At 37.5% G+C, this 24,238-nt stretch overlaps 1 protein-coding gene across 6 annotated transcripts; it reads left to right on the top strand.

Moving 5' to 3' along the window:
* Window positions 1-5,749: 5,749 nt before the first annotated feature.
* On the top strand, window positions 5,750-24,226 carry LOC133021346 (muscleblind-like protein 2a). 6 transcript variants are annotated; one of them, XM_061088148.1, is made up of 10 exons: window positions 7,391-7,584; window positions 8,857-9,002; window positions 9,219-9,524; window positions 13,653-13,817; window positions 14,122-14,361; window positions 14,486-14,740; window positions 16,244-16,297; window positions 16,655-16,808; window positions 19,262-19,297; window positions 20,829-24,226. In XM_061088148.1, exons 3-10 carry the CDS (start codon window positions 9,351-9,353, stop codon window positions 20,951-20,953), a joined length of 1,203 nt encoding a protein of 400 aa, XP_060944131.1. In that variant the 5' UTR covers window positions 7,391-7,584; window positions 8,857-9,002; window positions 9,219-9,350; the 3' UTR covers window positions 20,954-24,226. The 6 variants fall into 6 exon arrangements, with proteins under 6 accessions (XP_060944130.1, XP_060944131.1, XP_060944132.1 ...); XM_061088149.1 differs by having other exon boundaries at window positions 8,857-8,918; XM_061088150.1 differs by adding an exon at window positions 19,968-20,062 and having other exon boundaries at window positions 8,857-9,524; window positions 20,829-20,911.
* Window positions 24,227-24,238: the final 12 nt, after the last annotated feature.

Below are 24,238 nucleotides of genomic sequence, written 5' to 3' on the forward strand. Positions count from 1 at the left end.
ATTTTAATAAATATCTACTGCCACTCCATGAAAGCGTGTCTCTCTGTGAAGCTGATTTATCTGTATTCATTTCTTTATTCCTATGATTTTAACTGTTGCTATAGAATGGCTTTGCCTGATGGAAACTACCAGTATTACCAACACCTCAGTGATAATAAGTGGAAGAGAGCTTTCTTGGTGTAAGAATTTCTATGTACATGTTAAAAGTCTTGTGATGAAATGATAAAGGCCTTTTGGCCTGTAATATATAATCTGCCATTTTTCTTGTTTGACCTGATAAAAAAAAGAGTGAATTCTGCTTAAGATATCAGAAATAAAAGCATTGAATGGTCATGACATCCTGATGTGTGTTGCTTTTATTTTCTCAGTCAAGTTATTATCTGTATATAGACAGTTCCATTACAAAAAGAAGCAAATGCTCACATGCTGGACTAGATTCTGTTGACAGATAGTCAAGATAGATCTATCTGTTCTATCCGCTTATCTGGGAGGTGGAGGAAGGAATCTATCCCAGCATTCATTGGGAAAAACAATGGGGATGACATCAGTCTATCAGTACGTCTGGTAAATATTACACTAAGGTTATATACAGCATATTCTATTGCTCCTTACATATACATATGTATATAAACATATAATTTTTTTTCCCCAAATCTTCTAGGCGTATATAGATTGAATTGGTCAGAATATTAATGCTGTATTTATCTTTGTTTTATTTATTTAAAATATTTTGGTTTATAGTTATTCTAATTATTCTTTCTTTTTAAGAGCTCAGATCTGATTTGTGGGTGTCATAATATATTGTGTTTTGAGTGTGTGTGTAATTTCTTCTTGTCTATGTTGACATGGCAATAAATAATTTAATTTATTAGGGCCCAAGCACTGACAGGCACTGACAGACAGTGAGGCCCTATTGAAATTGTAAGGATTATTATTTATTTTTTTCAGGCAAATGAATTGGCTTTTTGTTATTATACTTTATATATACTTTATACTTTTTTTTTTTAATTTAATTTAAAAAATGTAATATTCTGACTTTCACCAAATGCTAGACCATGTGCGATCTATACAAGGAAAGATTTAATCAATAGTCCTGCACAGTGCAATAAACCTTCTGTTTCATCTGTCAGCCAATTAAAAGAAAATAAATGGTCCATAACAGTACTTTGTTTTACTTTTTCATCTTGTAAAAGGTCAAGAAGTAATTAACACAACGTATGTTCAGTCAGAAATAGCCTACTATGGTGCACATTCATCTGAATGTTATAACTTCTTCTCGTGCTAGGAAGGTTAGATGGTAAATGGGGCTTTTATACAAATGATAATCTTGTGAAATTTTCACTTATTTCAATTCATGTAAACGATTATAATCAATAAACACAAATTCACTATGGACAAGTTGAAGGGATCTGAGGCACTCAAGAAGGTGGTTGGTTAAAAAACCTTTGAAGCCTAGTGGCCTCTGATATGATCAATGTAGACACGTAAGCAGTCACATGATCAGTGCAGACAGTCACATGACGGATCATCTGCAAATAAATCAATACATGCACATCATCTTACATCTCATGATTACTAAGATACCTAATACATACTGATAAAAATAACGTTTTAAAAAGGATCAGATTCCTAAAACACAATTACTGTTTCCTCCCTATTGAGACAAAGTCTATGTCTGATATCTTTACCCGCACTAGTATTACCATGGTACGCTTCTTTGTAATGACATTCAAGACATTCTCTCTAATCGCCAACGATTTCTTGAGAGAAAGTAACATCAGACGTTCACTGTCGATTAGCAAAACTTTTCATATCACACGTATTGTTCTTTCGCCCTGAAAAGCAATGAAATGTAGCAAATTAAATGTTATCGTTATGAGATCATCGATTTGGTATTAAATAAGTGCCACAATAGTGCCAGAAAATACCATTAACACCCTGTCACCATTAAACCAAAGGGGTTCAGTGCTCATCATGAAGACAATTTGGTGTTTTGTGAGACACAGTTAACATTACAGCTCGGTATCTCCTGACACACAGAGCCGTCTGTTCCCCCCCCAGGTTGTACAGTATGGATGGCTGGCTCAGCATTTCAGTCAGCGGCTGCAGAAAATCATTTCCAGATGGTACTCAGACTATTATCTGCGATGTTTAACCGCAGGATGTGTGTAATGACTTGATTTAAAGAAAATAAAACAGCAGCATTGCTCGAAGACAGTGCTCCACTTTCTGAGCTTCTATTGTCAGCACAAGATCTGGGGCCTGATAACAAACACTGGTACGCAAAAGGAAAATGTGATTTAAAACATTTAGTCCCAACGTCGTCTTCAACAGGGATTCAGGTCTGCATTATTCAGATATGAAGGGATAAGAATGATGCTTTTTTTAGTCTTCAATAAAATAACCCCCAAAAATGAAAGAAGTATAAAGACAATCTCTAGATCATATCTACTTATTTTTGGATCACAATAATGTTTGTTCAATTCTGTTCTGCAAAAAAGCAACAGTAGGTTTGCTTTTGATTCTACTAAAGTTCACTGCGTTGGATGAATCTGGCTCGGTCGAACGTCTCCTCTGCCACAGTGCAGAGGTCAGATCAGAGAATATTAAAGCAGGACTGTGGAATCAATAATGAAGTGTATGGATTCTCATGCAGGTCGTCTACTTACCCACAATGCACGGCTGCAGTGAGGTGAGGACGTGAAAGTGCTTGAATCAGAAAAGTTGCAGTCAACTCCATCATGTTGACTTTTGTGAAATTGTGAACGAATAATTTAGAGAACACTGACATCTACTGGAGGTAAAATGGAGTTGCTACTTTTCTCGTCTCACCTGCTTAATCTGGTTAAACTGATTAAGCTGTTTCTTATTCAAACTGTTACATATTTGAGATGGTATAAGAAAATCAGATCTCATTCAAATTTTTTGTAATTGTTCACCACTTGATGTTGCTCGCAATAATTAATAATTAATCATGATAATAATGAATTGTGCTATTGGTGCTGTGTGTTGTATATAATACGAGATACAGTTTTAGAATTCAAGTAATTCCAAAAAGTTTCAACATTTTTGTTTTATAATTATGAATAGGAAAAGTTCAGTTTATAATTATTTGTCATTTATAGAGTGACAAACTTTAAATTGAACTTAAAATGACTTCCCCAAACAAGTGACAAGGAAAAGCCCAGCAGTAAATATTGAAAGCTTTTCTTACAGATATAAAATTCACAGTTTAGTCCAAGAGACGGTTTTGAAGATTTAGATGATAGTGTGTGGCATCGTAATATAAAGAACGCAGACATTGACTAAAGATGCTCAGTGGGGGAGCGATGCCACTTAAATGGACAGTAAATAACAAACTGTGGGAACAACAAACAGCATGAAGGTCAACGGAATGAAAGCCTTCTCTTTGTTCTTATATCTGAATCGGTCTGACAGTGACATTTCCCTCAAAGGGATTCAAATGGTGACCTTTCCATGTGGCCCTCGATGCCATGTCTCCGGTCTGACAGGTCAGATGAATCTCGTCTGTTGTTGGAAGAAACCACGAGAAACTTAAAAGAGGCACTGAATCAATTAGTCAAAACTGTGTGTGTGTGTGTGTGTGTGTGTTGTTTGTGTTGTTTGTTTATTTTTTTTAAACTGCATTGACAATTTTAATTATTCGCCAGTTGCTCAACACAGTCACAGCGTTGTTTATTTACTAGATTCCTCAACTAAATGACTAATATACTGCACATTTCCTGAATAAACTTTCAAAGCACTCAAAGCATTGACGTTTTTGAATGTATATGGAAGCTTCCACTTTCCTCTGCTGGAGCTAGAAAGAGCAGCTGCCACCATCCTCAGCACAAATAAATCTTTGAATGAAGTTTGTTTGCTATTTAGGTGGAGTATGACCATCACAACAACAGAATTAATTGACAGGCTTCTAATCCTTTTCTCTGCTTTGATGTGTGGTTTGGTGTTATATGTATGTACATAATGTCCCTGTACCAATTTTGCACAAAAATATATAAAATTATAATACCATATAATATGACAGTAGTAATTGTATTTATATAGCATTTTTAAACACAAACAAGCTTATACACAAAGTGAAACAAGACAGTAGAAATAGATAGAGTAGTAGTAGATACAAATATTCAAAATAGAATAGAGTAGATAAAAGAGAGTAGACTGATACATGGATGTATATTATTGTTATCAAAAATATTATATAACAAGATGTCAAATTAAATAGCTTCTAAGTAAAGCTGTCAAATATATGTAGTAAAGTAGAAAATACAATGGTTTTCTCTGAAATGTGTATCAAAAGCAGCATAGAATGGCACAGACACACAATAATGTGTCCATCTTCTTCCTGTGCTTAGTTTCTCATGGGTATGAACTGGTAATCCAATCCTAATGTTAATATAGTATTGGCCTAGGGGGCAGAGTGGCCCACCCCAACCAGCAGGTGTCGGTTCATATCCAACTCTTCCTTGGCAAGCACCTGAACCACTAAAATTGGCAGGACTTAAACCACCTATAACTACAATCTTAAATTAAATTAAATTAAATAAATGAATCCTGCGCAGTCCGCTTCCGCGCAGAAGGTGCAGAAGCGGACTGCGCACATCCTGCGCAGAAGCGAACTGCACATACCTGCGCAGAAGGTAGAAGCGGTCTGCGCAGGATTACTTTAATTTAATTTAATTAAGAAAATTATATATATATTATTTATTTACTTATTTGTGTGCGCAGGAGGTACATTAAAAAAATAAAATAATAACAATACATTTTTAACACTTTCAAATTTTCTGCAATTTTAGTTAGAATTTTAATAATCCTTACAATTTCACTGTCTGTCAGTGCCTGTCAGTGCTAGGGCCCTAAATATATTAAATTATACAAGGTTAATAGCATAGAAATGGAATTATACTGTTGCCACAGGGAAAAGATTCTCCATTAGGGCAAATAAAGGCCCAGAAAAAAAACTGCTAGCCATGCAACTGAAGGAGGATATAAGGTGCTTTGATATTGTGTTATTTATCATCTTTATTTCAGATTATTAAACATATCCCTTTATTCCTCCTCCCTCTCCTCCCTCTCCTCCCTCTCCTCCCTCTGCGTCCTCTGCCTGACGTTACCTGGGTTAGCAGCATCCCTCTTACTTGACCTTGAGCAGCGATGACACTCGGCCATCGTTAGTCTATTTGATTCTTATATCACACCCATCAAACATTTTTACCCTCACAAATTCTTGCACGATCGTTATTTCTCATTCCAACTGTTGCATTTTTATGCCATTGTGGCATATTTTCTTATCTATACTGCAAATGCCTGGGCTGAAAATGAATTTATCTGTGTCGAATCTATTTGAACAATTTGATTTATCTCATCTGATGTTTACATTTGTGTGCGAAAGCATGTTGTCATTAAAATAATCCAGAAAATCTCACATGCTTTTATTGCTGTTCCCTTGGTAACAAGCAAACCCTTGCCCTCTTAGCCTACTGGCATTCGTGTGGATCGTACCACTTTGCCTCTGTTGGATGGGGGGTGGTAGTTAGGAGATACCATTATAAAACCTCGTTTTCATTAACTGGAAGGTTCCTCTTTATTTAATTTATTTATTTTAATTTATCTAATCAATAAACGTCAGTATAATTGTGCTGTTTCTGATTATTGACAGTCTTACGGGGCTCGGTTGACCCGGGTCCACCCCCTCGTCGCATCCGACTGACGGAGGTACAGTAAGCTGTCAGAAGCTTGTTGCTTAAATCTGTGCAGAGACATAAAGTCCGCAGGAAACAACCAGCGTTAAATCTGCGAACGAGTGGAAACTAAAGTGCGGTTGAGTCCGTCTGTCCCGGGGACACTGGACACCTCGTTGTCCCCAGCTCCAGACGGGTGCCGCCGCCGTGTCGTCCCTGCCCGAGCTGCTGCTGCTGCTGCTGCGTGGTCGCCGTCTCCTCCGGGATGATGAGGTAAGCAGGTGCACTCCTCGGCTAACAGTCGAGCTAACCCGAGCTAACAAACCTGACCGTCCTAATACCGTCAAGTGTTAACCCGTGACAGCTGCGTGTGTGCGGCCGCGCTAGCTAGCTGCGTGGTCGTGGGTTAGCCTAGCCGAGGTAGCCCCGCGATGAGAAGGCGAAACGAGGGAGTGAAAACCCGAGCGACCGCACCAGCTATCATCAAGCTAAAGTGCCAGGTACACACACTGTCGTAGTTCATTAGCATCGGTGCAGCAAGTATCCATGATGCAGCTACTTAGCACATCTCCTGCTGCTCTGGGGAAATGCTCCATTACAAGTGAAAGTACTGTGTCAGAAGTAAAAGTACCCCGAGCAAATAAAAGTCTCCTGGGACTTGTACATTTAAATGTCATTATTGTATTACTACTCTTCCACTAAAGCAGCATTTTACTGTTGCAATGGATTCAGGTGGGGATTTATACCCTGTTAGTCTATGTGTAATTACAACTAATGGTTATGCAAGGGATGGATTATCTTCTAGATTCATTATCTGGTTTGTGAAAAGTTATTTAAAAATGTCATCAAGGCATTTGTCAATTTATATTTATTGTTTTTATTTTGTTCATATTTTCTGTCAGAAGAATTCATTCTTTCTGTATTTGTATGTACTGTTGGGTACTTTTATCTGAGTATACATATAAATTGGTATTGAAAGAAAATACTCAAGTAAAGTGAAAGTACCTGATTTGTACTAAATAATTAAAGAACAAAATTAGTTTATTTTTTACAAATGTTCCTGTATTTGTATGTACTGTTGAGTAGTTGAATCTGTAATCAAGCTTCATATTTAGTCTTTATCTGGTTTTAATGCTAAAGTAAAGTATCTAGATAAATGTCGTAAAGAGAAAAAAAATACTCAAGTAAAGAAAAAGTATCTTATTTTTTTCCTAAATAATCAAAGTGCTAAATTAGTAGTTTTTCAGAAACATATAGAATACAACAATAATGTTTTGTGGATATTGTATCTATTACCAGACATGCAATATTTAAATTTTCCTTTCCACATCCCCTATCTTCCTTTTAAAGTCTTCAGCATGTGCATCTGTTAGTATATTGAAGTAAACTGCTCTGAACTATATTTCAAATACTAGTTAATCTTTTCCACCTCAAGCAACATAAACTAAGTTCTGCAACAGGATGCTATCGTCTGAGCTGAATTTAGAAAACTGTATTACATGTCACTACAACATATTTCTCCATCACACTATCCCTTTCTGTTCACACCAGCCATGACTTTCTCCAAGCAGTGCAGCCAGCATTCACTGAGCACAACAGCCTCTGGTTTCCTATTGGCCAGTTTCTGACAGGGAGGCCCTTCCCGGAGGCCGGCGCCCAGGCAGGAAGGGGGGGTGGCTGGAAATGTTTCAGCCACAGTTGGACAGACTGTTTTTCACTGTTGTGAAGAGAAGATCTTTGCTAACTGAATCCTCGGGACAGATAGGAGGATACAGGCTGTTCTTGCTGTCAACGTCTTCCCAAACGAGCTTCCTTAAAGTTGTAGCTCTGTCGTAGAACCTCGGTTTGGAACAGAACTTCTTTAGTGCTGCATTTCGTGGGAGAGGTAGGTTTTCCTGCTCCGTTTCCTTGCTAGTGCCTAAAGGAATTTGCTGCAGTAATGCCACGGGATAGCATGCAGCACGGCTCTGAGGCTGCTACAGTAGGCGATCTGGGTCATCAAAAGCAGAGTTTATTCTAAATCTGTGCCATTTGACTATTTGTACATTCGTAGGCTTTGCTTATTGCTCTCATTTGGGACACTTTTCAACTCACACACAGACACACACACAAGTGTATTCAGCTCATGGGTTTACTACCTTTTCTGCCTGCTCAGCAACTTCCTGTGTATTTTCCCACTTAGTATACATGTCTGAGTATCCTGTCCTGTGGTAAACTCCCAACACTGTGTGTTTAAGCTTGGCTGTGCTTCACACAACCTTTTGTGTGTGTGTGTGTTACCGTAGCATTTCACCACCAAGTGTTCATGTCTGTTGCTGTTTGCAAACTGAGGGTCGCAGTGTATTAGATAAATGATAGTGGTGAGAGGAAGTACATAATTAATAGAATAAAATATTAAGATTGAATATAGTTTTGCCTGGCAGTCTATTTTAGTGAATACTGATCAGCCAATGTTGTTGGCATAACCCACATCTAATTGTTCTATGGATTTGAGCTGTGGAAATGTTAATTTCCTCTTATAGATTTTATTGATTACCGTGACACCCCCCAGCCACACCTCCCCAACCAGCAGCACAGTTGCTTTGTTGTATCAGGCATTTTGATTGAGGCAAGGCTTGGAAAAAAACGAATATTTTTTGTTTTGATGCAAACTAGTGTTAAATTTATCGTTAGGCTTTTAATTAGCATGAAATATCGGCTGACATTAGCTAGCTCTGGCTATCGCGACACCACCAGAAATCCCTTCTTCTTTGCCTCTTAAAAAACAGTATGACACTTGCTAGTGGCAGTACAGCACAACTGCTATTTTGAAAGTAGCGAAGAAGAAGAGATTTCAAGGAAAAGAAAATGTCTTTACTGAGATGTTAGATGATTTGTTGCAACTTAAGTCCAGTGAGTTGGTAAATTACTGATTTTATAAAGGCAATTATAATTTCCAGGGACAGGCTGAATCAAACTACTATAGCTGTATTACTGTTGCTCTCTAAATGGTTATGCGATTGTCTCTTGAGAGTCTGAAATGACTACGTATAACTTGACTAATTCCACAGTCACTTGTGTTAAAGAATGAAAAGTCCAACAGCAGACTCATAATACGTAAATTATACTTTTGATTTTGGTACAATCTTTGTAATATACATCTTTTTTTGTCTTTCAGATCACCAATAGAAAGTGCCTTTGAGAAGATATCCCCAACTTGAAGTTGATCTGTGTACATTGGTCTGTGTCTATGCTGTTCTTAAGACCAGACTCAAGCACCAGCACAGGATTTCTCAGCTGCAAGCACTTCACCACTTTGCACAGGTTTAGCACCTGATATTAAGCTAAAATAGATAGAGCCATAATTGTGAATTATGACCTGATAATGACTAAAGGAACAAGTCTACATTAAATTGTACTCACTTGACTGATATTTATGGGCAGTATACACTTGAAGTAGACATAAAAAAAAAGAAAACACAACTACCATTTTTTCCCATTGATGGGTGATTTGTCGGCTATCTCATCTTTCTGTTCCAGCTGATGGAGGACTCACCAGGTTGTCTTAAAACAGGACTTTGTTCATACGGTCAACCTACAGCTTTCAGTGCATGAGGCGCACGACAACAAGATTGACTTTAAAAATTGAATGCACTAGTAAAATCTTTGGACATGGCGTTGAACCTCTCTTCAGTAAGAGACACAAAATGGCTAACCCTGGAGGTGTGTCGGCAGTTTCAGCGGGGAAACTGTTCTCGTAGGGATGACGAATGCAAATTTGCTCACCCACCGAAGAGCTGCCAAGTTGAAAATGGTCGAATTATTGCCTGCTTTGACTCGCTGAAGGTAAGAAATATTTAACATGTGATTATCTGTGACAGCTTAATGATCCTTTGCTGAATGTATGAAAATGTTGCCCATATATAAAGGCGTAGGAAACTTTAGAAAAGGAAAAGGCAGACACTTCACCCAGACAATTTACAGCACACACAAACCAGTGTTTTAAGAAAGGTGGAACTGAAGTATGTCACTTCAGATGTATTGCTCAGGACCAATTCTAGTCCAGTGTCAAGCACAACGTTTTATGGAGATACTTAAGAAACCAGTAAGCGATCTGTTCGCACGGACAGGCACATTTTTAACTAGCTGGTAAAAGTAGATCCGGCTTCCAGCTGGATTTCAGCCAGTTTATTAGCCTGTTTGCTCAGTCGTCCTGTGTGAGGCCAGGGTTGACTTAATCCACTCTCACACATTCAACATCACAACACAATACAGCTTTGCCCCCAGGATTGTTGTCATGCTGAGTCATTGTCTTGTCTCCTCACTGTTGGCAGTTAAAACACAGCTTGTCTGTGCCCCAGTGGTCAAGAGCCTGGAAGTATCAACACGAAGAGCATCCCTATTCTGTTATCAAAAAACAACATTTATTATTCATCTTGCATGTTGTTCAGTAGATTATTGAGAATAACCAATAAGTTTAAGGCTAAAGTGTTAGTACCAACTGCTGTATGAAAATATAAATACGTGCTGTATCTTGTGCAGTCACCAGATCCCAAGTTAATTTAGCATCCAGAATCCAGAGAATCTATTTCAGGGTGCACTCGAGCTGGTAGCATGTGATGGTCCAAAACCTTTCTAAGACACTTCATGCTGGTTTTTCCTTTAGTTTGTCACCTGTCTGCAGGTCCCTAAAGAAATGAACTAGACCTGGAGATCACAAACCTCTACCAAAGGCTAACACTCTGACTCTCCATGTTAAAGAAAGGGAAACAGTGTTTCACTACAGACATTTTTACTTCTGACATCGACCGTATTTTAATCCATGGTGGTACCATGCACTGCATTGCTTTGGTCATAAATTAATCTCCTACTGTTCAAGATGGTTCAATTTATTGGGTGTTGGATCAGTTATCATGTTGAATTTTGTTGAACTACTTGACTGAATCATTCTTTGCTGACTGCTATTTAATTGTTTATTTTGATCAATTTGTCCAGTATTTGATTAATTATCGTATTGTTTAGTCCATAAAATGCAAGAAAGCAGTGTAAACTGTGTGTCACAGTTTCATAAAGGCCAAGGCAATTATCAAATAGTCTGTTCTGTTTAACCATTGGACCAAAACAATTAAATTATTAAATGATTTGCCACATACAACAAAAATAGCAGCAGATCTGCATACGACTAGCCATTTTAACTCTTAAAGTCACTGATGATAAATTGATTAACAAAATAGTTTTGGATTATTTTATGTTGACTGACTAAACAATTAAACAACTACCTAGAATCACACACTGGGAGTGGAACAAGTAGGTCAGCAACCTAATGAGTAGCTGTTGTGTCCCAGGTCTTCTTTACGAAGATGTTTTTGTCAAATCAACTTTTATCCTGTCAGCTTCTAACTCAGCATTATTCTTTTTGTATTAAAAGACAAATTGAGCTCACTGACCAAATTGTGCATTCTAAACAATTGTTGTTTTCCTCTTACTTCGCTGTTTTGGCTTCTCCATTGATGACATTAGCTTTAGAGTTAACTTTATTATACCAAATTATGTGCACATGCTGTTGTAACAAGTATCTCATGACTTAAGAAAAAATCAGCTGAGAAGGCACACGTGAAGTTTGTTGACAGCTCTTCTTTTTTTTTAAGTGGAGCTGTTTCCTCTGCTTTTTTTTTTAAAGGGGTTACACTCTGGACACATTGCCCTTTTAGCTCCACTTCACAAAACTAACTATATTAAATACTGACAAAACACAGTCTCCATACCATGTGACATATGACGCCATTGCCAGTATGTACATTAGAAAAAGTTTCTGTCGACAGTGTATTTTCTCATATAGAGTAATTAGATATTGATAACAGTCAAAGCCACATTGAATGAAGATAATTAACATGAATCTCTTGGGACAAATGCAAATGAGATCAAATGAAATGAATGACTTAAAGGATTTGAATATGTAGGCTGAAGGAAATTGACCACTCATTAGGTTTATAACGTTAGTATCATCACTTTAAAGTATAAAAAGTGTTGGAAAGAGTTGGGTTTAATCATCAGATTATTGAAATATCAAACAAACCAACAATGGATTCTCCCAGCTGAAAACCTCAGGGATGTCTTATCTAGCCAGTCCTTAACTTCTCTCTTAACAGCCACAGTGTAATCATAAAGATAGCAGGAAATCGATAAGTGACTGGTCCTCATCTCAGTCATGCTCTTTAAAGACCAAAACATTTGCTGCCAATATACAGTATACAACCATATAGTATATAACCACACTAAAATAACACCCTAAAGATACTTTAACCCACGTTACCTGTACTCTAAATTTCCATTAACAAAATATTTTTCAATTTGTGCAGATATTGCTGGGGCACTCCAATATGTGGTCATATGCAATAATAATTCTCCTAAAGATGTATACTAAACTTGAGTCCTCCTATGGCACATCAATTGCATTGGACAGTTTAGAAAAGCACCAAAAATCAAGCAATGAAGTCACAGAAACTCTCCGCAGACCTCTGCAATAGAATTGTGGTATGACACAGGTCAGGGTGAGGGTATAAAACCATCCCTTCAGCTTTGAGGAGCTCAGTGACCCAAATAATCAAATTAGTAGATGTTTGGAACCACCATGACTTGACATGCAGAACTCAAAAGCACCTTCTGAAAACATTTGGCACTGTTTATGTGCGGGCTAATACCATCCCTGCAGTGAAACATTGTGGTGGTAGCATTATGCTGCGGGGGGGGGGCTTCTTGGTGGCAGGAACAGGTAAACTGAGGGCAAGATTAATGAAGCCAAATAGAAACTAGAGGGGCTGGGAGAGCACATATCTCCATATCGCATCTTTAAAGTGAAAACAAATTCCTGAATCTGCCTTTTTCTGCCATTTTACACAAAATCACCTATTAGTTTGTGTTTAATCCTGCTAAATATAAACAAACATATGAATATTGACTAACTGTAACAAGTCCATGTAGGAAACCTGCTATAAAGTGCACACAACCTTAGATCTGTGCAATAGTTCACATTTTAGCACCAAAAAATCGTGACACTTACAGCCAAGACAGAGCTGGAGTGGCTTGGGGACAAATCTCCGACTGTCCTTGAACAACAGTGCCAAAGGCTTAAGCCCCACAGAACATCTGAGGAGGGACCTGATTATGGCAGCTCAGAGACTCTTCGCATCCAATCTGACAGAGCTTGAGACGATCTGCCAGAAAGAATGAGAGATAAACTGCTCAAATCCAGGTGTGCAAAGCTTGTAGAGACTTACCAAGAAGATTTAAAGCTGTCAGTGCAGCCAAAGAGTATTGATTTAATGGTCTTCTGTTAATGAAAGATTCCGGTTCTTGATTTCCATTAAATAGTTAAAACATTTTTTGAAATGTCTCTTTGCTTTGTCAATAAGGCTTATGAAAAGTAGAAAATGTGATTTAATTTATTTAAAAGTAAATTTATAAGATAATAACATGTATAAAAGCTGAAAAGTAATCCACTGGAGGTGTTTTTGGACAGGCCACACTGTAAGCAAAGTTGTGTGCATGCTTGATGCAGCTTTTTTAGCCGCGGCATTCAGTGTTGTGCGGAAGGATTTTATTCTAGCGCTATTGCATCATGTAGATAAGCACATTGATGACTCCACTGACACTGTAAATGTGTGCGAGGAATCTGAGTGGGAGTGGAGTGCAGGAGAAAAAGACCATGATGATTAATACTGCAGGAGAAATTTCACCTTGAAGCTCTTCGCTGTGTTCCTGGTGCTGGAGTAACCTTAAGCTTCCAACAGTTATTTTGTCACATAAAAAAAATCCTTTTGAACCATGTAACAAGACACTTTTAATATGACTCTGTGACCTTTTGGGTTAAGTTGATGCCAGGTTTTTTTCCCCTCTGTTTCAAGGAGTCACTGTAACATTATGTCCATCTCGGTCTTGAGTCTTCCTATGCTTTTGTATTTGCTCTGAATCCAGGGCCGATGCTCAAGAGAAAACTGCAAGTACCTTCATCCACCTTCGCACTTAAAAACCCAGTTAGAGATAAATGGGCGCAACAATTTAATCCAGCAGAAGACTGCAGCAGCTGTACTCGCCCAACAGATGCAGCTTGTGATGCCCGGACCTAGTCTGCAGTCTATGGTAAGGTCCTAATGCACCAATTTTGCCAGGTATATGCAAATGTTTGAACATGGTTAAAACCCCTAAAAAAGGGCAATTGACTATTCTCCCATTGGTAGTAGAGGAGTTTTTCTTTTTGTTTTTTATCACATCTGTGGCATCTTGCAGGATATGAAGAAAAATTGCTCGTTCCCAAGATGTAAAAAACAATAAGAACACAAAGATCATGGCTTTTTAAGCCTTAACAACCCGAAGGTCAATGCACATCTCAATTGTAATATATTAAATCTTCCCTGAAAGCCTGTTTTCTTTTCCTGTTACACAGGGACTTGGCACAAATACTGGTTATGGTTCATACATGACACCAATGAGCCATGGAATGAGCCATGGAATGAGCCATGGAATGAGCCATGGAATGAGCCATGGAATGAGCTTGGTTCCCTCAGACATCCTCCAAAACACCTCAGTTCTTCTTCCCGGGAGTCAACCTTTGACAGTCCACAGTTCCTCTTCTTCCTCCTCTTCCTCTCCCTCACAGAAGCTGCAGCGTTCAGACAAACTAGAGGTAAAATTAAGCACCATAAGAAATTACTAATTAAAGATATCAGTACTTATCCAGGTAATAACCTTATCTGGCCTAATCTTGAGAGTTGAATTCCTCTCTCTCTCTTTATAACTGCTCCTCTCAGGTCTGTCGCGAGTTTCAGCGGGGGAACTGTGCGAGAGGGGAGACAGATTGCCGCTTTGCTCACCCCAGCGACAGTCCCATGATTGACACCACTGACAATACTGTCACTGTTTGCATGGACTATATCAAGAGCCGCTGCTCCCGGGAGAAGTGCAAGTATTTTCACCCGCCTGCACACTTGCAGGCCAAAATCAAGTCCAGTCAACAACAACAAGTCGGTCAGTCAGCCGTCGCAGCCCAGGCTGCAGCAGCAGCGGTAAGACACTAAATTATCCCTCTGAAAAGTATTTTCATTTGAAAGAAATACAATGACCATTTTTCATAGCAGACATTATCTCTTGCCACAGTGATAACATTAGTATTGTGCCTTTCCTACTGTGATAAAGTGTTTTCTTTGTCAAAATGTTAACTCAATTTGCTATCAGCAGTTAGATGAACATCTACTACTGAATTAATTTAATACTGAAGAAATCTGAAGACCAGATCAGTTTTAGGGTATATTTATATATTTTAGTAATAAATGGAAAACATTCACTTCATCTCTCTCTCATTGAATATTTAAGAACATATGGCTGTTTTAATCCGGTGTTTACAAAGCTACAAATTTAATCATAACACATTATTATTAAGGATGGGATTAGTTAAAATTCAGATTAATGAAGGGCTTTGTCCCTTTATTAAAAGACCAGTCAATCAAATTGAAACCAGTAGCAGGCTTGCATTGTTTAGTTTTTGTAGTGGAGTCGTCATTTTGATTTACATTTCAATGATTGTGTCTTTAAACAGGCCCATTGAATGCAGTTCATTGTAGTTAATAGAGAAAAGTATTGATGAACATTTCTATACTGTACTATACAGTATGTATAATACGCTTTGTGACGACTGGAGGGTTTCAGTGTTCAGTTTACATTGCAACACTAAATTTACTTCAGTAAATATAAATTTCTAAACATATGTTTTGTCAAATTTCACTTTATTATCAGGCCTTTTTTTGTATAGACATAGAGGAAGCATCTGCCAGTCAGATTATTGATCCTTGTGACTAACTGTCATAAAACCAGGCTATTTTTCATTTAACAACAAATACAATTGTATTTCATTATTCCTATTAGGTTTAAAAAACAATTTGTGCATTTTGAAATCATGATTGTGTGCATTGTTTACCTGATTGCATCTAGAGCCTGACCGATATGGATTTTTATGAAAGATATTTTTATTGAGACTTGATATCTCACAGTTTAATCAAATACAAAAAGAAAGAAAACCCAAATTCAACAAAATATATAAAACTTGAATTAAGAAAATATATAGCATTATTGTTATATTTAGATTTTAGATTTCAACATCCAACCGATAAATCAGTCAGGCTTTAATTGCATCATAGTAATGGTAGTGTTTTGATTATAATATTAAGTCCTGATCAGGGTTTAACAAGTTAATCAATATACAATGTAAACAGTGTACAGGACTGTACCATATCATTGTAAGTGTTGGTTGCCATAGCTGCCAATTCTGCTCAACTACTAATTCAGAAATCTTAAGTTAGTGTTTCCTTTAATTGGTTATTTTGTTTACTGTGCATGCATATTGTGTTTTATGTGGTATACTACATTCAGATTATTTTGTTTTGTTTTCCCCTTCTCACCTATCCACAATGCTGTCCCCCATGATGCACCTCTGCTTGCTGTTACCTGTATGTTAATACGCTTGAATCCCATTGGCCCACTGCCATCATGTGCTCGCTGCCTGCTATTAAAAGACTCAGTCGACTGCCAAAGCAATGAAGCGACCCCTCGAGGCAACTGTAGACCTGGTATTTTCACCTTTTGCTTTGCATGTAGCTGTTAATTGTACTGTAAAAAACTTTTAATTTTTGTCACTGTGGCCTCTTCAAGTTTCATGTAGTCTTTGTGTAGACAGTCAACATCAGTATCTTTAAGTGCTTAAGTTGTTAAATCTTGGTGAATACATTATTCCATTCATATTCTGTATTCTACAACTATGCCTTATTATTTTTTCCATCTTGTAATAACAGCCACCTTTATTGTTTATTCATGTAGTTGTATTTGTGAATACTAAATATTAAGGGTGTTTTAAATGTAGCTGAATAGAGAGAGACTGGAATTGTGGGAGGTTTTAGTGTTTGAAGTCTTCTCTTGTCCCCTTTCAGGCCTTTCCCCACAGTGTCCTACAATCCCTACCAAAGAGACAAGCCCTAGAGAAGAGCGGCTGGGTCAGCTCTCTCCTTAGCCCCAGTTTTTTGCACTACCATCAGGCTCTGGCCAATGCGCAGATGCAGCAGCAAACAGCATTTTACCCCACAGGTAATTGTTACACAGGTCATGGATTCATACAACCTTCCATTTTGATTTACATCTATATCCATGCTGCAGAGGGACACTGCTCATAAAGAGGTGGAACACATCATTATCCATAGATATTTGTAATTTTATAAGACGGGTCATTTTATGTATTTCCCTTCAGGTTGCCTTGTAAAAACTGGCAAGGGACAACAGATCAAAATTAGCTTATAAAGCTAAATGTACAGTATATATTACAGTATTTCATCTGTTGATCAACCGGCACTTTATCTATCAAATAAATAAACCAAAGCCATATCCAAAAATAAATTAACGTCAGCCTAATGCTATAGAACTTTTTCACAACAGACATTTTGGCTTGTCATAGCATAAAAAGAAGAGGTGTAACTTACATTTAGAAATGGCTCTCTCCCAGCAAGCTTTAACAGTTCATGCAGCAGTCACACCAGAAAGTCACTTGTCCATGTGAAATAGTTGAGACCAGATGCTTGGTGATTTTGCGAGTACTTGTAAGGTACTGGTGAACTGCTGTGGCTGAAGGGCCAACTATTAACACGCTAGCCCAGCTAGTCTGAGAGAAGTTCTTTAATATTTCTCTCTCAGGTTGTTTAATTTTCCTCCTCCACTTTGTTCACCACTGTACACCTATGTCATTACTAAAATTTGATTGAAGAGGGTTATAAAAGCTCTCTGAACAAGCAGTCGGTTAGTTGATATGTCGCTCATTAGATTATTGCAAACATGTCGATAACTTCAAACACAAAGTTTAACCATTGACTTCAATCTTCTCCAAATAATTTCTCCACTGGGGAAAAGGTAAATGTCACTGGTGCAACACCGCCAATAAGATATGATGGCTTACTCTATTTTGGACCCTCAGCCCGCTTTAGGTCAGCACTGTCAAGATAGCTTGCCATTGATCGATGACACAAATTTGCATGTCAAAGATCACCAAATGTTCCTGAGGATTAATTTCCGCCCATCAAACTCTTTTGGCAGAATTAGATTTTGCATAAATTGGGTTTAAATCCTAGTGTATCCAGGCGCATACAGTGAATCACCACACACAAAACCAGGAACCTGAAAAGTAAATTCAGCCATATTGCTATGACAATTACAAATGTCTCCTGTAAAAAGGCTCTTGCTGAAATATTTCTTATACTATAAAAAGAAGTAATCAATTAGATTTCTAGAAAAAAAATTCTACTATTCTTGAAGTAGGTTGACATAATTTTTAATGTAGTTTCAGCTTAAATGTAGAGTTTGTGATGCAAATACTGTGTGTTTGACTTATCCGAATTTCTGAAAACATTATTGTCCTTCACTAAACTAAGATGTATTTACTGTAGGTGGACTATGTTGGTTTCTATGGAGGACCATACATGACTTAAGTATAAATAAATAAATACAGAAATAAATAAATAAATACAGAAATAAATAAATAAATACAGAAATAAAAAAGGAAATAAATTAATTAATACAGAAATAAATAAATAAATACGTTAATAACAACAGAAATGTCTAAATAAATGTCTTAAATATATTTGCACATCTATTTATTCCCTGATTTATATTTTTCACGTTTTCAATCACCTTATGCTAATGAGAAAGGCGGGCCTAACCCCAGTCTCGAGCAGGATTGGTCAACTGAGCTATACACACACACGCACATACAGGCCCCGTGGCTCCGCCCCCTCAGTGCCACACACTCGCACAGAGACAGAAGTGACTGAGACTTGAGCTCGTCACCGCGAAGCAGCTGCTGAGTGACTTTGTAAAACAGTGGAAACAGTGAAAACACCGAGTTTCTCTGGTCACATCTGCTCAGAGATCAGCTGCTTCATGGGCAGAGCAGAAGCTGAAGGTGGTTTGTACCGAGCAGGAGTTTCTGCTTCCTCCTCCTCTCTGCTCGCTCCTTGTGCTCAGTAGAACACGAGACGTGACGCTCACAGTCAGGATGACTGACACCTTAATCATCCCAATAAAAAATAAGCTGAACTAACCCTCTGAACTTGAACTAGTTCATTTTAAGTGTGAACTGGCTCAACACTGCAAACAGCTACTGGACACCAGTCAGCATTGAAAGGCTGGATCATTATACTCCTGTGACCAATCCTGCATTAGACTGCGGTTAGGCCCGCCTTTCTCATTAGCATAAGGTGATTGAAAACGTGAAAAATATAAATCAGGGAATAAATAAATGTGCAAATATATTTAAGACATTTATTTAGACATTTCTGTTGTTATTAACGTATTTATTTATTTATTTCTGTATTAATTAATTTATATCCTTTTTTATTTCTGTATTTATTTATTTATTTCTGTATTTATTTATTTATTTCTGTATTTATTTATTTATACTTAAGTCATGTATGGTTCTCCATAGGTTTCTATCATATTGATATGTGTTTATCTCACTAAAGTAAATCTTCTCTCTCCATTTCATTCTCACACAGGGTCTGTCTTTTGCATGGGTCCACATAACAGCATGGGTAGGTGCCGTCCCTCTTTTCAATAAACTATGTCTCACAGTCAATGGGAAACAAGCGAAGTTACTGTTTGTGAAAGATGTTCTTGTTATATTATAGGAAAAGAAAAAGATTAAATCAGGATTCAATTCTCATGAGCCCACATTTAAAAATTGGACTTTCTCTCTGTAAATATTTCTAATAAATGTTTGCTTGTATAATGAATCCCAGTTATTCAAAATTTTGAAAGCAGCTTGCAAATTTAAGCATTTCAGTGGATTTTTTGGGGGAGAATTTCCACTCACTATGGATTAGGAAATTTGATCAGCATCCGAGATTCAATTTAATGATTTTTTCATACTCTATAATGTTTTTCATCATTTAAACCTTCTAAATGTTTATAAAACCCACTTCGATCCTGTTTGGTGGCATAGCAGTACACGCTTTCTTTCGGGATGTCTTAGTATGGACAGATTCCCTAATTGTATCTTTTATCGGCCCTCCTTTTGTGTTCTCCCCTGCTGTCTCGCTTTTTCTGTTTGATCGTATGCCATCTGCTGGTCTAACCCAATGATGGCTTGCTGCTAATTTCATTTTATATATGCTTGGCAAGAGAGAGTGAAAAACATTGCTATGGTTACCATAATGCTCCACCTCCCTTTTCATTGCTTTCATGGTTCCCTTCCTGAAAAAGTCCCCATGATGTACAGTGCTACGCCTGCTACTGTCTCTGCAGCAACTACTCCCGCCACAAGTGTCCCCTACGCAGCAACAGCAACAGCCAATCAGGTTTGCTCCTTTTTAAAGCTTTCTTTCACAAAACCTTGAGCTCTGAATAAGCGCTTCATCTTTGAATCAAGGGAGTTGCTTCGTCGCCATAGCGCTGCCCTGCTTGCATCGCCTATCATTAAGCTTCATTTACCTGTTGACCTTCAGTAGAACTACTAGGCTGCATCTCACCCTCTCCCCTCACGACAAACAGCTCTTATATAAAGGTCTTTCATCTGCAAATACTGTTTTTTGCACATCTTCTTTACTGCATGTTTTTTGCTTTGTTGGATATTGGTGTCTTTTTCATTGCTGTGATTATATTAAGTAAATAGTAAATAAGAGGTTATTTAGAAAGAGGATCACCTTGCTTCCTCAACTGTAGTTTCATGACAACATGTACAAAACTCAATGTTTTAAGTATGTCTGACCAATTGTTGGTCCATTAATACACATTTGTGTCGAGGAGCTTAGCGTAACTCAAGAAGAAAAAAACTATATAGTGACAATGGTACAAATATTTTGTTTTGAATTAATAATGCAGCCATAAAAGAAACAAAGTAAAAAATTGTTTCAATTTAAAGTAAAGTTAAGGGGTTTAGGACAAATACCACACGTTTAAGGTGTTTAGGTTTTAATTTCATCTAATCTTTTCTTTTCTATCCATTCTGACAGTAAATCATGATGAAAACTTTATGATCCTTGTCATGTAACCATGCAGCCATTTGGCCCAGGTCTGTGTTTATTTTGTGAAACTGCTAATGTTTGTCTTCTTCCCTTGAAATAGATCATCCTCAAGTAACCACCAGAAACAGGAGTCAGTGCCATGTTGCTGCTGTTAAAGGTTCCAAACAGCCGATCTGTAAATACTCTGTGAACGCCACACACCACACACAACAAGCTGCATGCTGATAAACATCACTGGTGGAGAACTTGTAGACTCAAATTTAATCTATGGTAATAAATGACGTAAGGATTACTAGGATTATACTCTGCTAGATAAATGTCACAGAAGATTATTGTATGTGCATGCCTTTGCACCTGAATTAACATGCATCCTCAGTAATGTGCAGAACATCCTGGTCCCTATTTCCCAAACCAATTCTGACATGGTCAGAGGGCGTTCAGCCTCTTAATGAGCTGAAATCCACCGGGTCTCAAATTCTCTTATCACAGCCTCATGAATAAAAATTTGCTTTTCTTGACAAAGTCAAACAGGAAACAAATCGAAACCAGACCAAAATTGATTTCACTCACAAGTGTAAGTTACACTAAGAGTGTACGAGTTGAGCATTGCACATCCAATCTGAGATCAGTTCTCAGTGTGTCCACAGAACATGTTAATGCCGGGTGTAATTGGGACCTATATTGGAGCTTGTTTAAATTCTATCAGCATATATTTCTTATTTGAATGTCTCATATAACCTAAGTTTTTTCACATAAATGATTGTTTATCTAGTGCCAGATTTCATTATTCTAAGCTTACTCATAAAAAGCACTTATTTTAACTTTAAACTCAAATGTTCAAATTTCATTGGACAGCAGGCTGTGGGGGTAGTCGGTCTGTGTTTTTTCTCTTGTTATCCCCAGAAAGCAGGATCAGTGCTCCACCTCCTGGTGTGCCTTTGCATTGCATATACTGTACATAATATTTGTTGGTAGGAAGTAAAGCAGCAGTATTTCAAACTGTTAATTTCCCCCACCTTTGTTATCCCCAAAAAAAGAAAAAACTTTGTGGGTTATTGGGCAACGTGATGGTCGACTCCTTGATGTACCCGGGTGGTGGTTTTCTCTTCTGGGGCAGGTCTCACAAAGTCTTAACTAGGTCAAACTTATAACTTAATATATTCACACTTCAGATTGATCTTTGATTCTTTGTTGTACAAAGCTGTTTAGTTGTTTGCTGTAGGAAGTGGGACTAATTGGGCAAATTAAGATCTTTCATGAGGTTCCTGTATTGTTCTGTTCAACTTGAAAATCTTTTGTTTTGTGAAAGACTCTCAGTTACGGGACATTTTAGCGGGAGTGTTCAGTGAAGACTGTGACACTAAGTGTACAAAGACACGTATAAAAGTATAACATGTCAATGCAGTGCAGCAGAGATGAGCTACTATGGCTCCTTAACGGACTCAGAACCTCTGTTAACTTATCACTCGGGTTTAGAAACTTCCATGAGCAAAACCCTTCTTATTATCCACAACATTACAAGAAAACCTCAACCCTAACCCTAACCTTAACCCCCCCTTAGTCCTGACAAAGGTTTCAGTGTCATTAAGCTCATGTGGGCTGGGACCTTGTGTGTGCGTGACACAAAATAGAACTCATTGGCTTTATGCTACAACCCAGTCTGAAAGTTCTTTGTGAAACCAGCCCCTGGCTTGAAGACGAGCCTCCACAGCCATTATAGTTAACTCAGTAACGGGGTGTGTGAGTACTGTGTGACTCCTGTGATCCTATAACGTTTGAGTTGAATGGTGTGTGAGCTGTTAGTCTTAATACGACAGTCAGCTGTCAGTACTGTATTATTTGAAATTTACAAGTGCCTAATGAATTCTGCATGCAATGACATCAAAGCATATTTAAAAAGGGTTTGTGTGGAAAAACTGCTCAATTAAATCTACTCAACGTAACTCACAGTTAGGAAGAAATATTTAGCGATGCCATGTCAGTGCATTAGTATGTTGTGTGTGCACCTGTTTAGATTTAGTCTTTCAAATCATTTTCACTCTTGTGAAATTCACTTCAATGTGTATGTACTGTATGTACAATGTATACGAATGAATATTTAGCTTACCTTTTATTTTGTTTCACATTTAAGATGATAAACTACTGTTGAACTAGTTAAATGCACACAGTGAAATACTTTATGTAGTAAAGTAGAATTTAAGTGAGTAGACATTTTGGTGACGCGTAGTTGTGTATGAGAGGAACCACAATATGCAATTGGCTGTCTTTGTTTAAAACGCAGAGCGAACAGGTGGCGTCATGTCTGGTTAAGTGAAAAACAAAACTGATGTTAAAAATAGTTTTCACTCACATATGTATGTTCCCTTGAACATCTTTTATATAAGTTTTAGTTTCCTCTTTTGCCGTGTGTGAAAATATCAACCTTTATTTTAATGCTATCCGACGTATTTTCAAGTTTAAATGTGTGTGTACACGTGTGATTAACTCAGACAATCCACCGAGAGAAACTGCATTTGTTGACACTTTTCATTATGTATTTTCATTGTGAAAATGTACACATTATTGGATATGAATATATGGAGTATACTTGCATACAGTATTTTACTAGTTTAACCTTAGCTAAGAACACATTTAAAATGTATTCACTTCTATTTTACGATGAATGTAATTTATTAAAGTGACGTTAGCTCTGCCGCAGGTTCCTCAAAGGGCCATGATCTGTTGTTTTAGCCTTTGAAAAGTCGTCTCTGTTGAGGGATGAGATGTTGGAGCAAAGAGTAGCTTCAGACGTTTCATCCTTGTCACTGCCTTGTCACCTGTGAGGGAAAACAAACCTGTGTACGATCGAGGCAATGGAATAGTTTTTATGTACAAGAGTGTATCGTTCGTACCACATTTGACAAACTTGTTCTCTGTTTGTTCACTTCTCACAATAACACATTAGATTGTACTGTCAGGTGTTTGACTTTATTAAGCCATGGTGAAACACTGTAAGTGAGCCAGTGCATAAAGAAATAATCAGAATTTATTTGTTTGACATAGTTTCCTCTGTATGTGAACATCTTAAAAAAATAATCCACCGCAGATTGACCTACATTGTTTTAAACTTTTTTTCTATAAACATATATATATATATATATGATTACTTTCAAAGTTTAGGTTGTCATTAGACAGATTAGTTTCCCTAATTTATTATATAAAAGGCATATTTCTGAATGTTTGTTTCATGTTTTGGCAAAAAGCTTGAATGTCACTATACACCTGCATATGGAGGATGTTATGATATTTTGATCACCTAGTCTAAATTAAATGGACAGTAAGAATGTTTGGTCTGACTGACTGACGGAAACATTTGTCTTAAGCACTTTGTTGACAGTCAGACGACTGAGAAGACATGCTTTTTGTGAACTTTGCCTTATCTTAGAACCTATTCCTAAGTTTGCATTTGTTCAGTAATTGTGAGTTCAATATTGTTGAGTAACTAAAACCAATTTGTGAAATTGTCGCTAC

The sequence above is a fragment of the Limanda limanda genome, chromosome 16 (genome assembly GCF_963576545.1).
Source record: "Limanda limanda chromosome 16, fLimLim1.1, whole genome shotgun sequence".
Lineage (NCBI taxonomy): Eukaryota > Metazoa > Chordata > Actinopteri > Pleuronectiformes > Pleuronectidae > Limanda > Limanda limanda.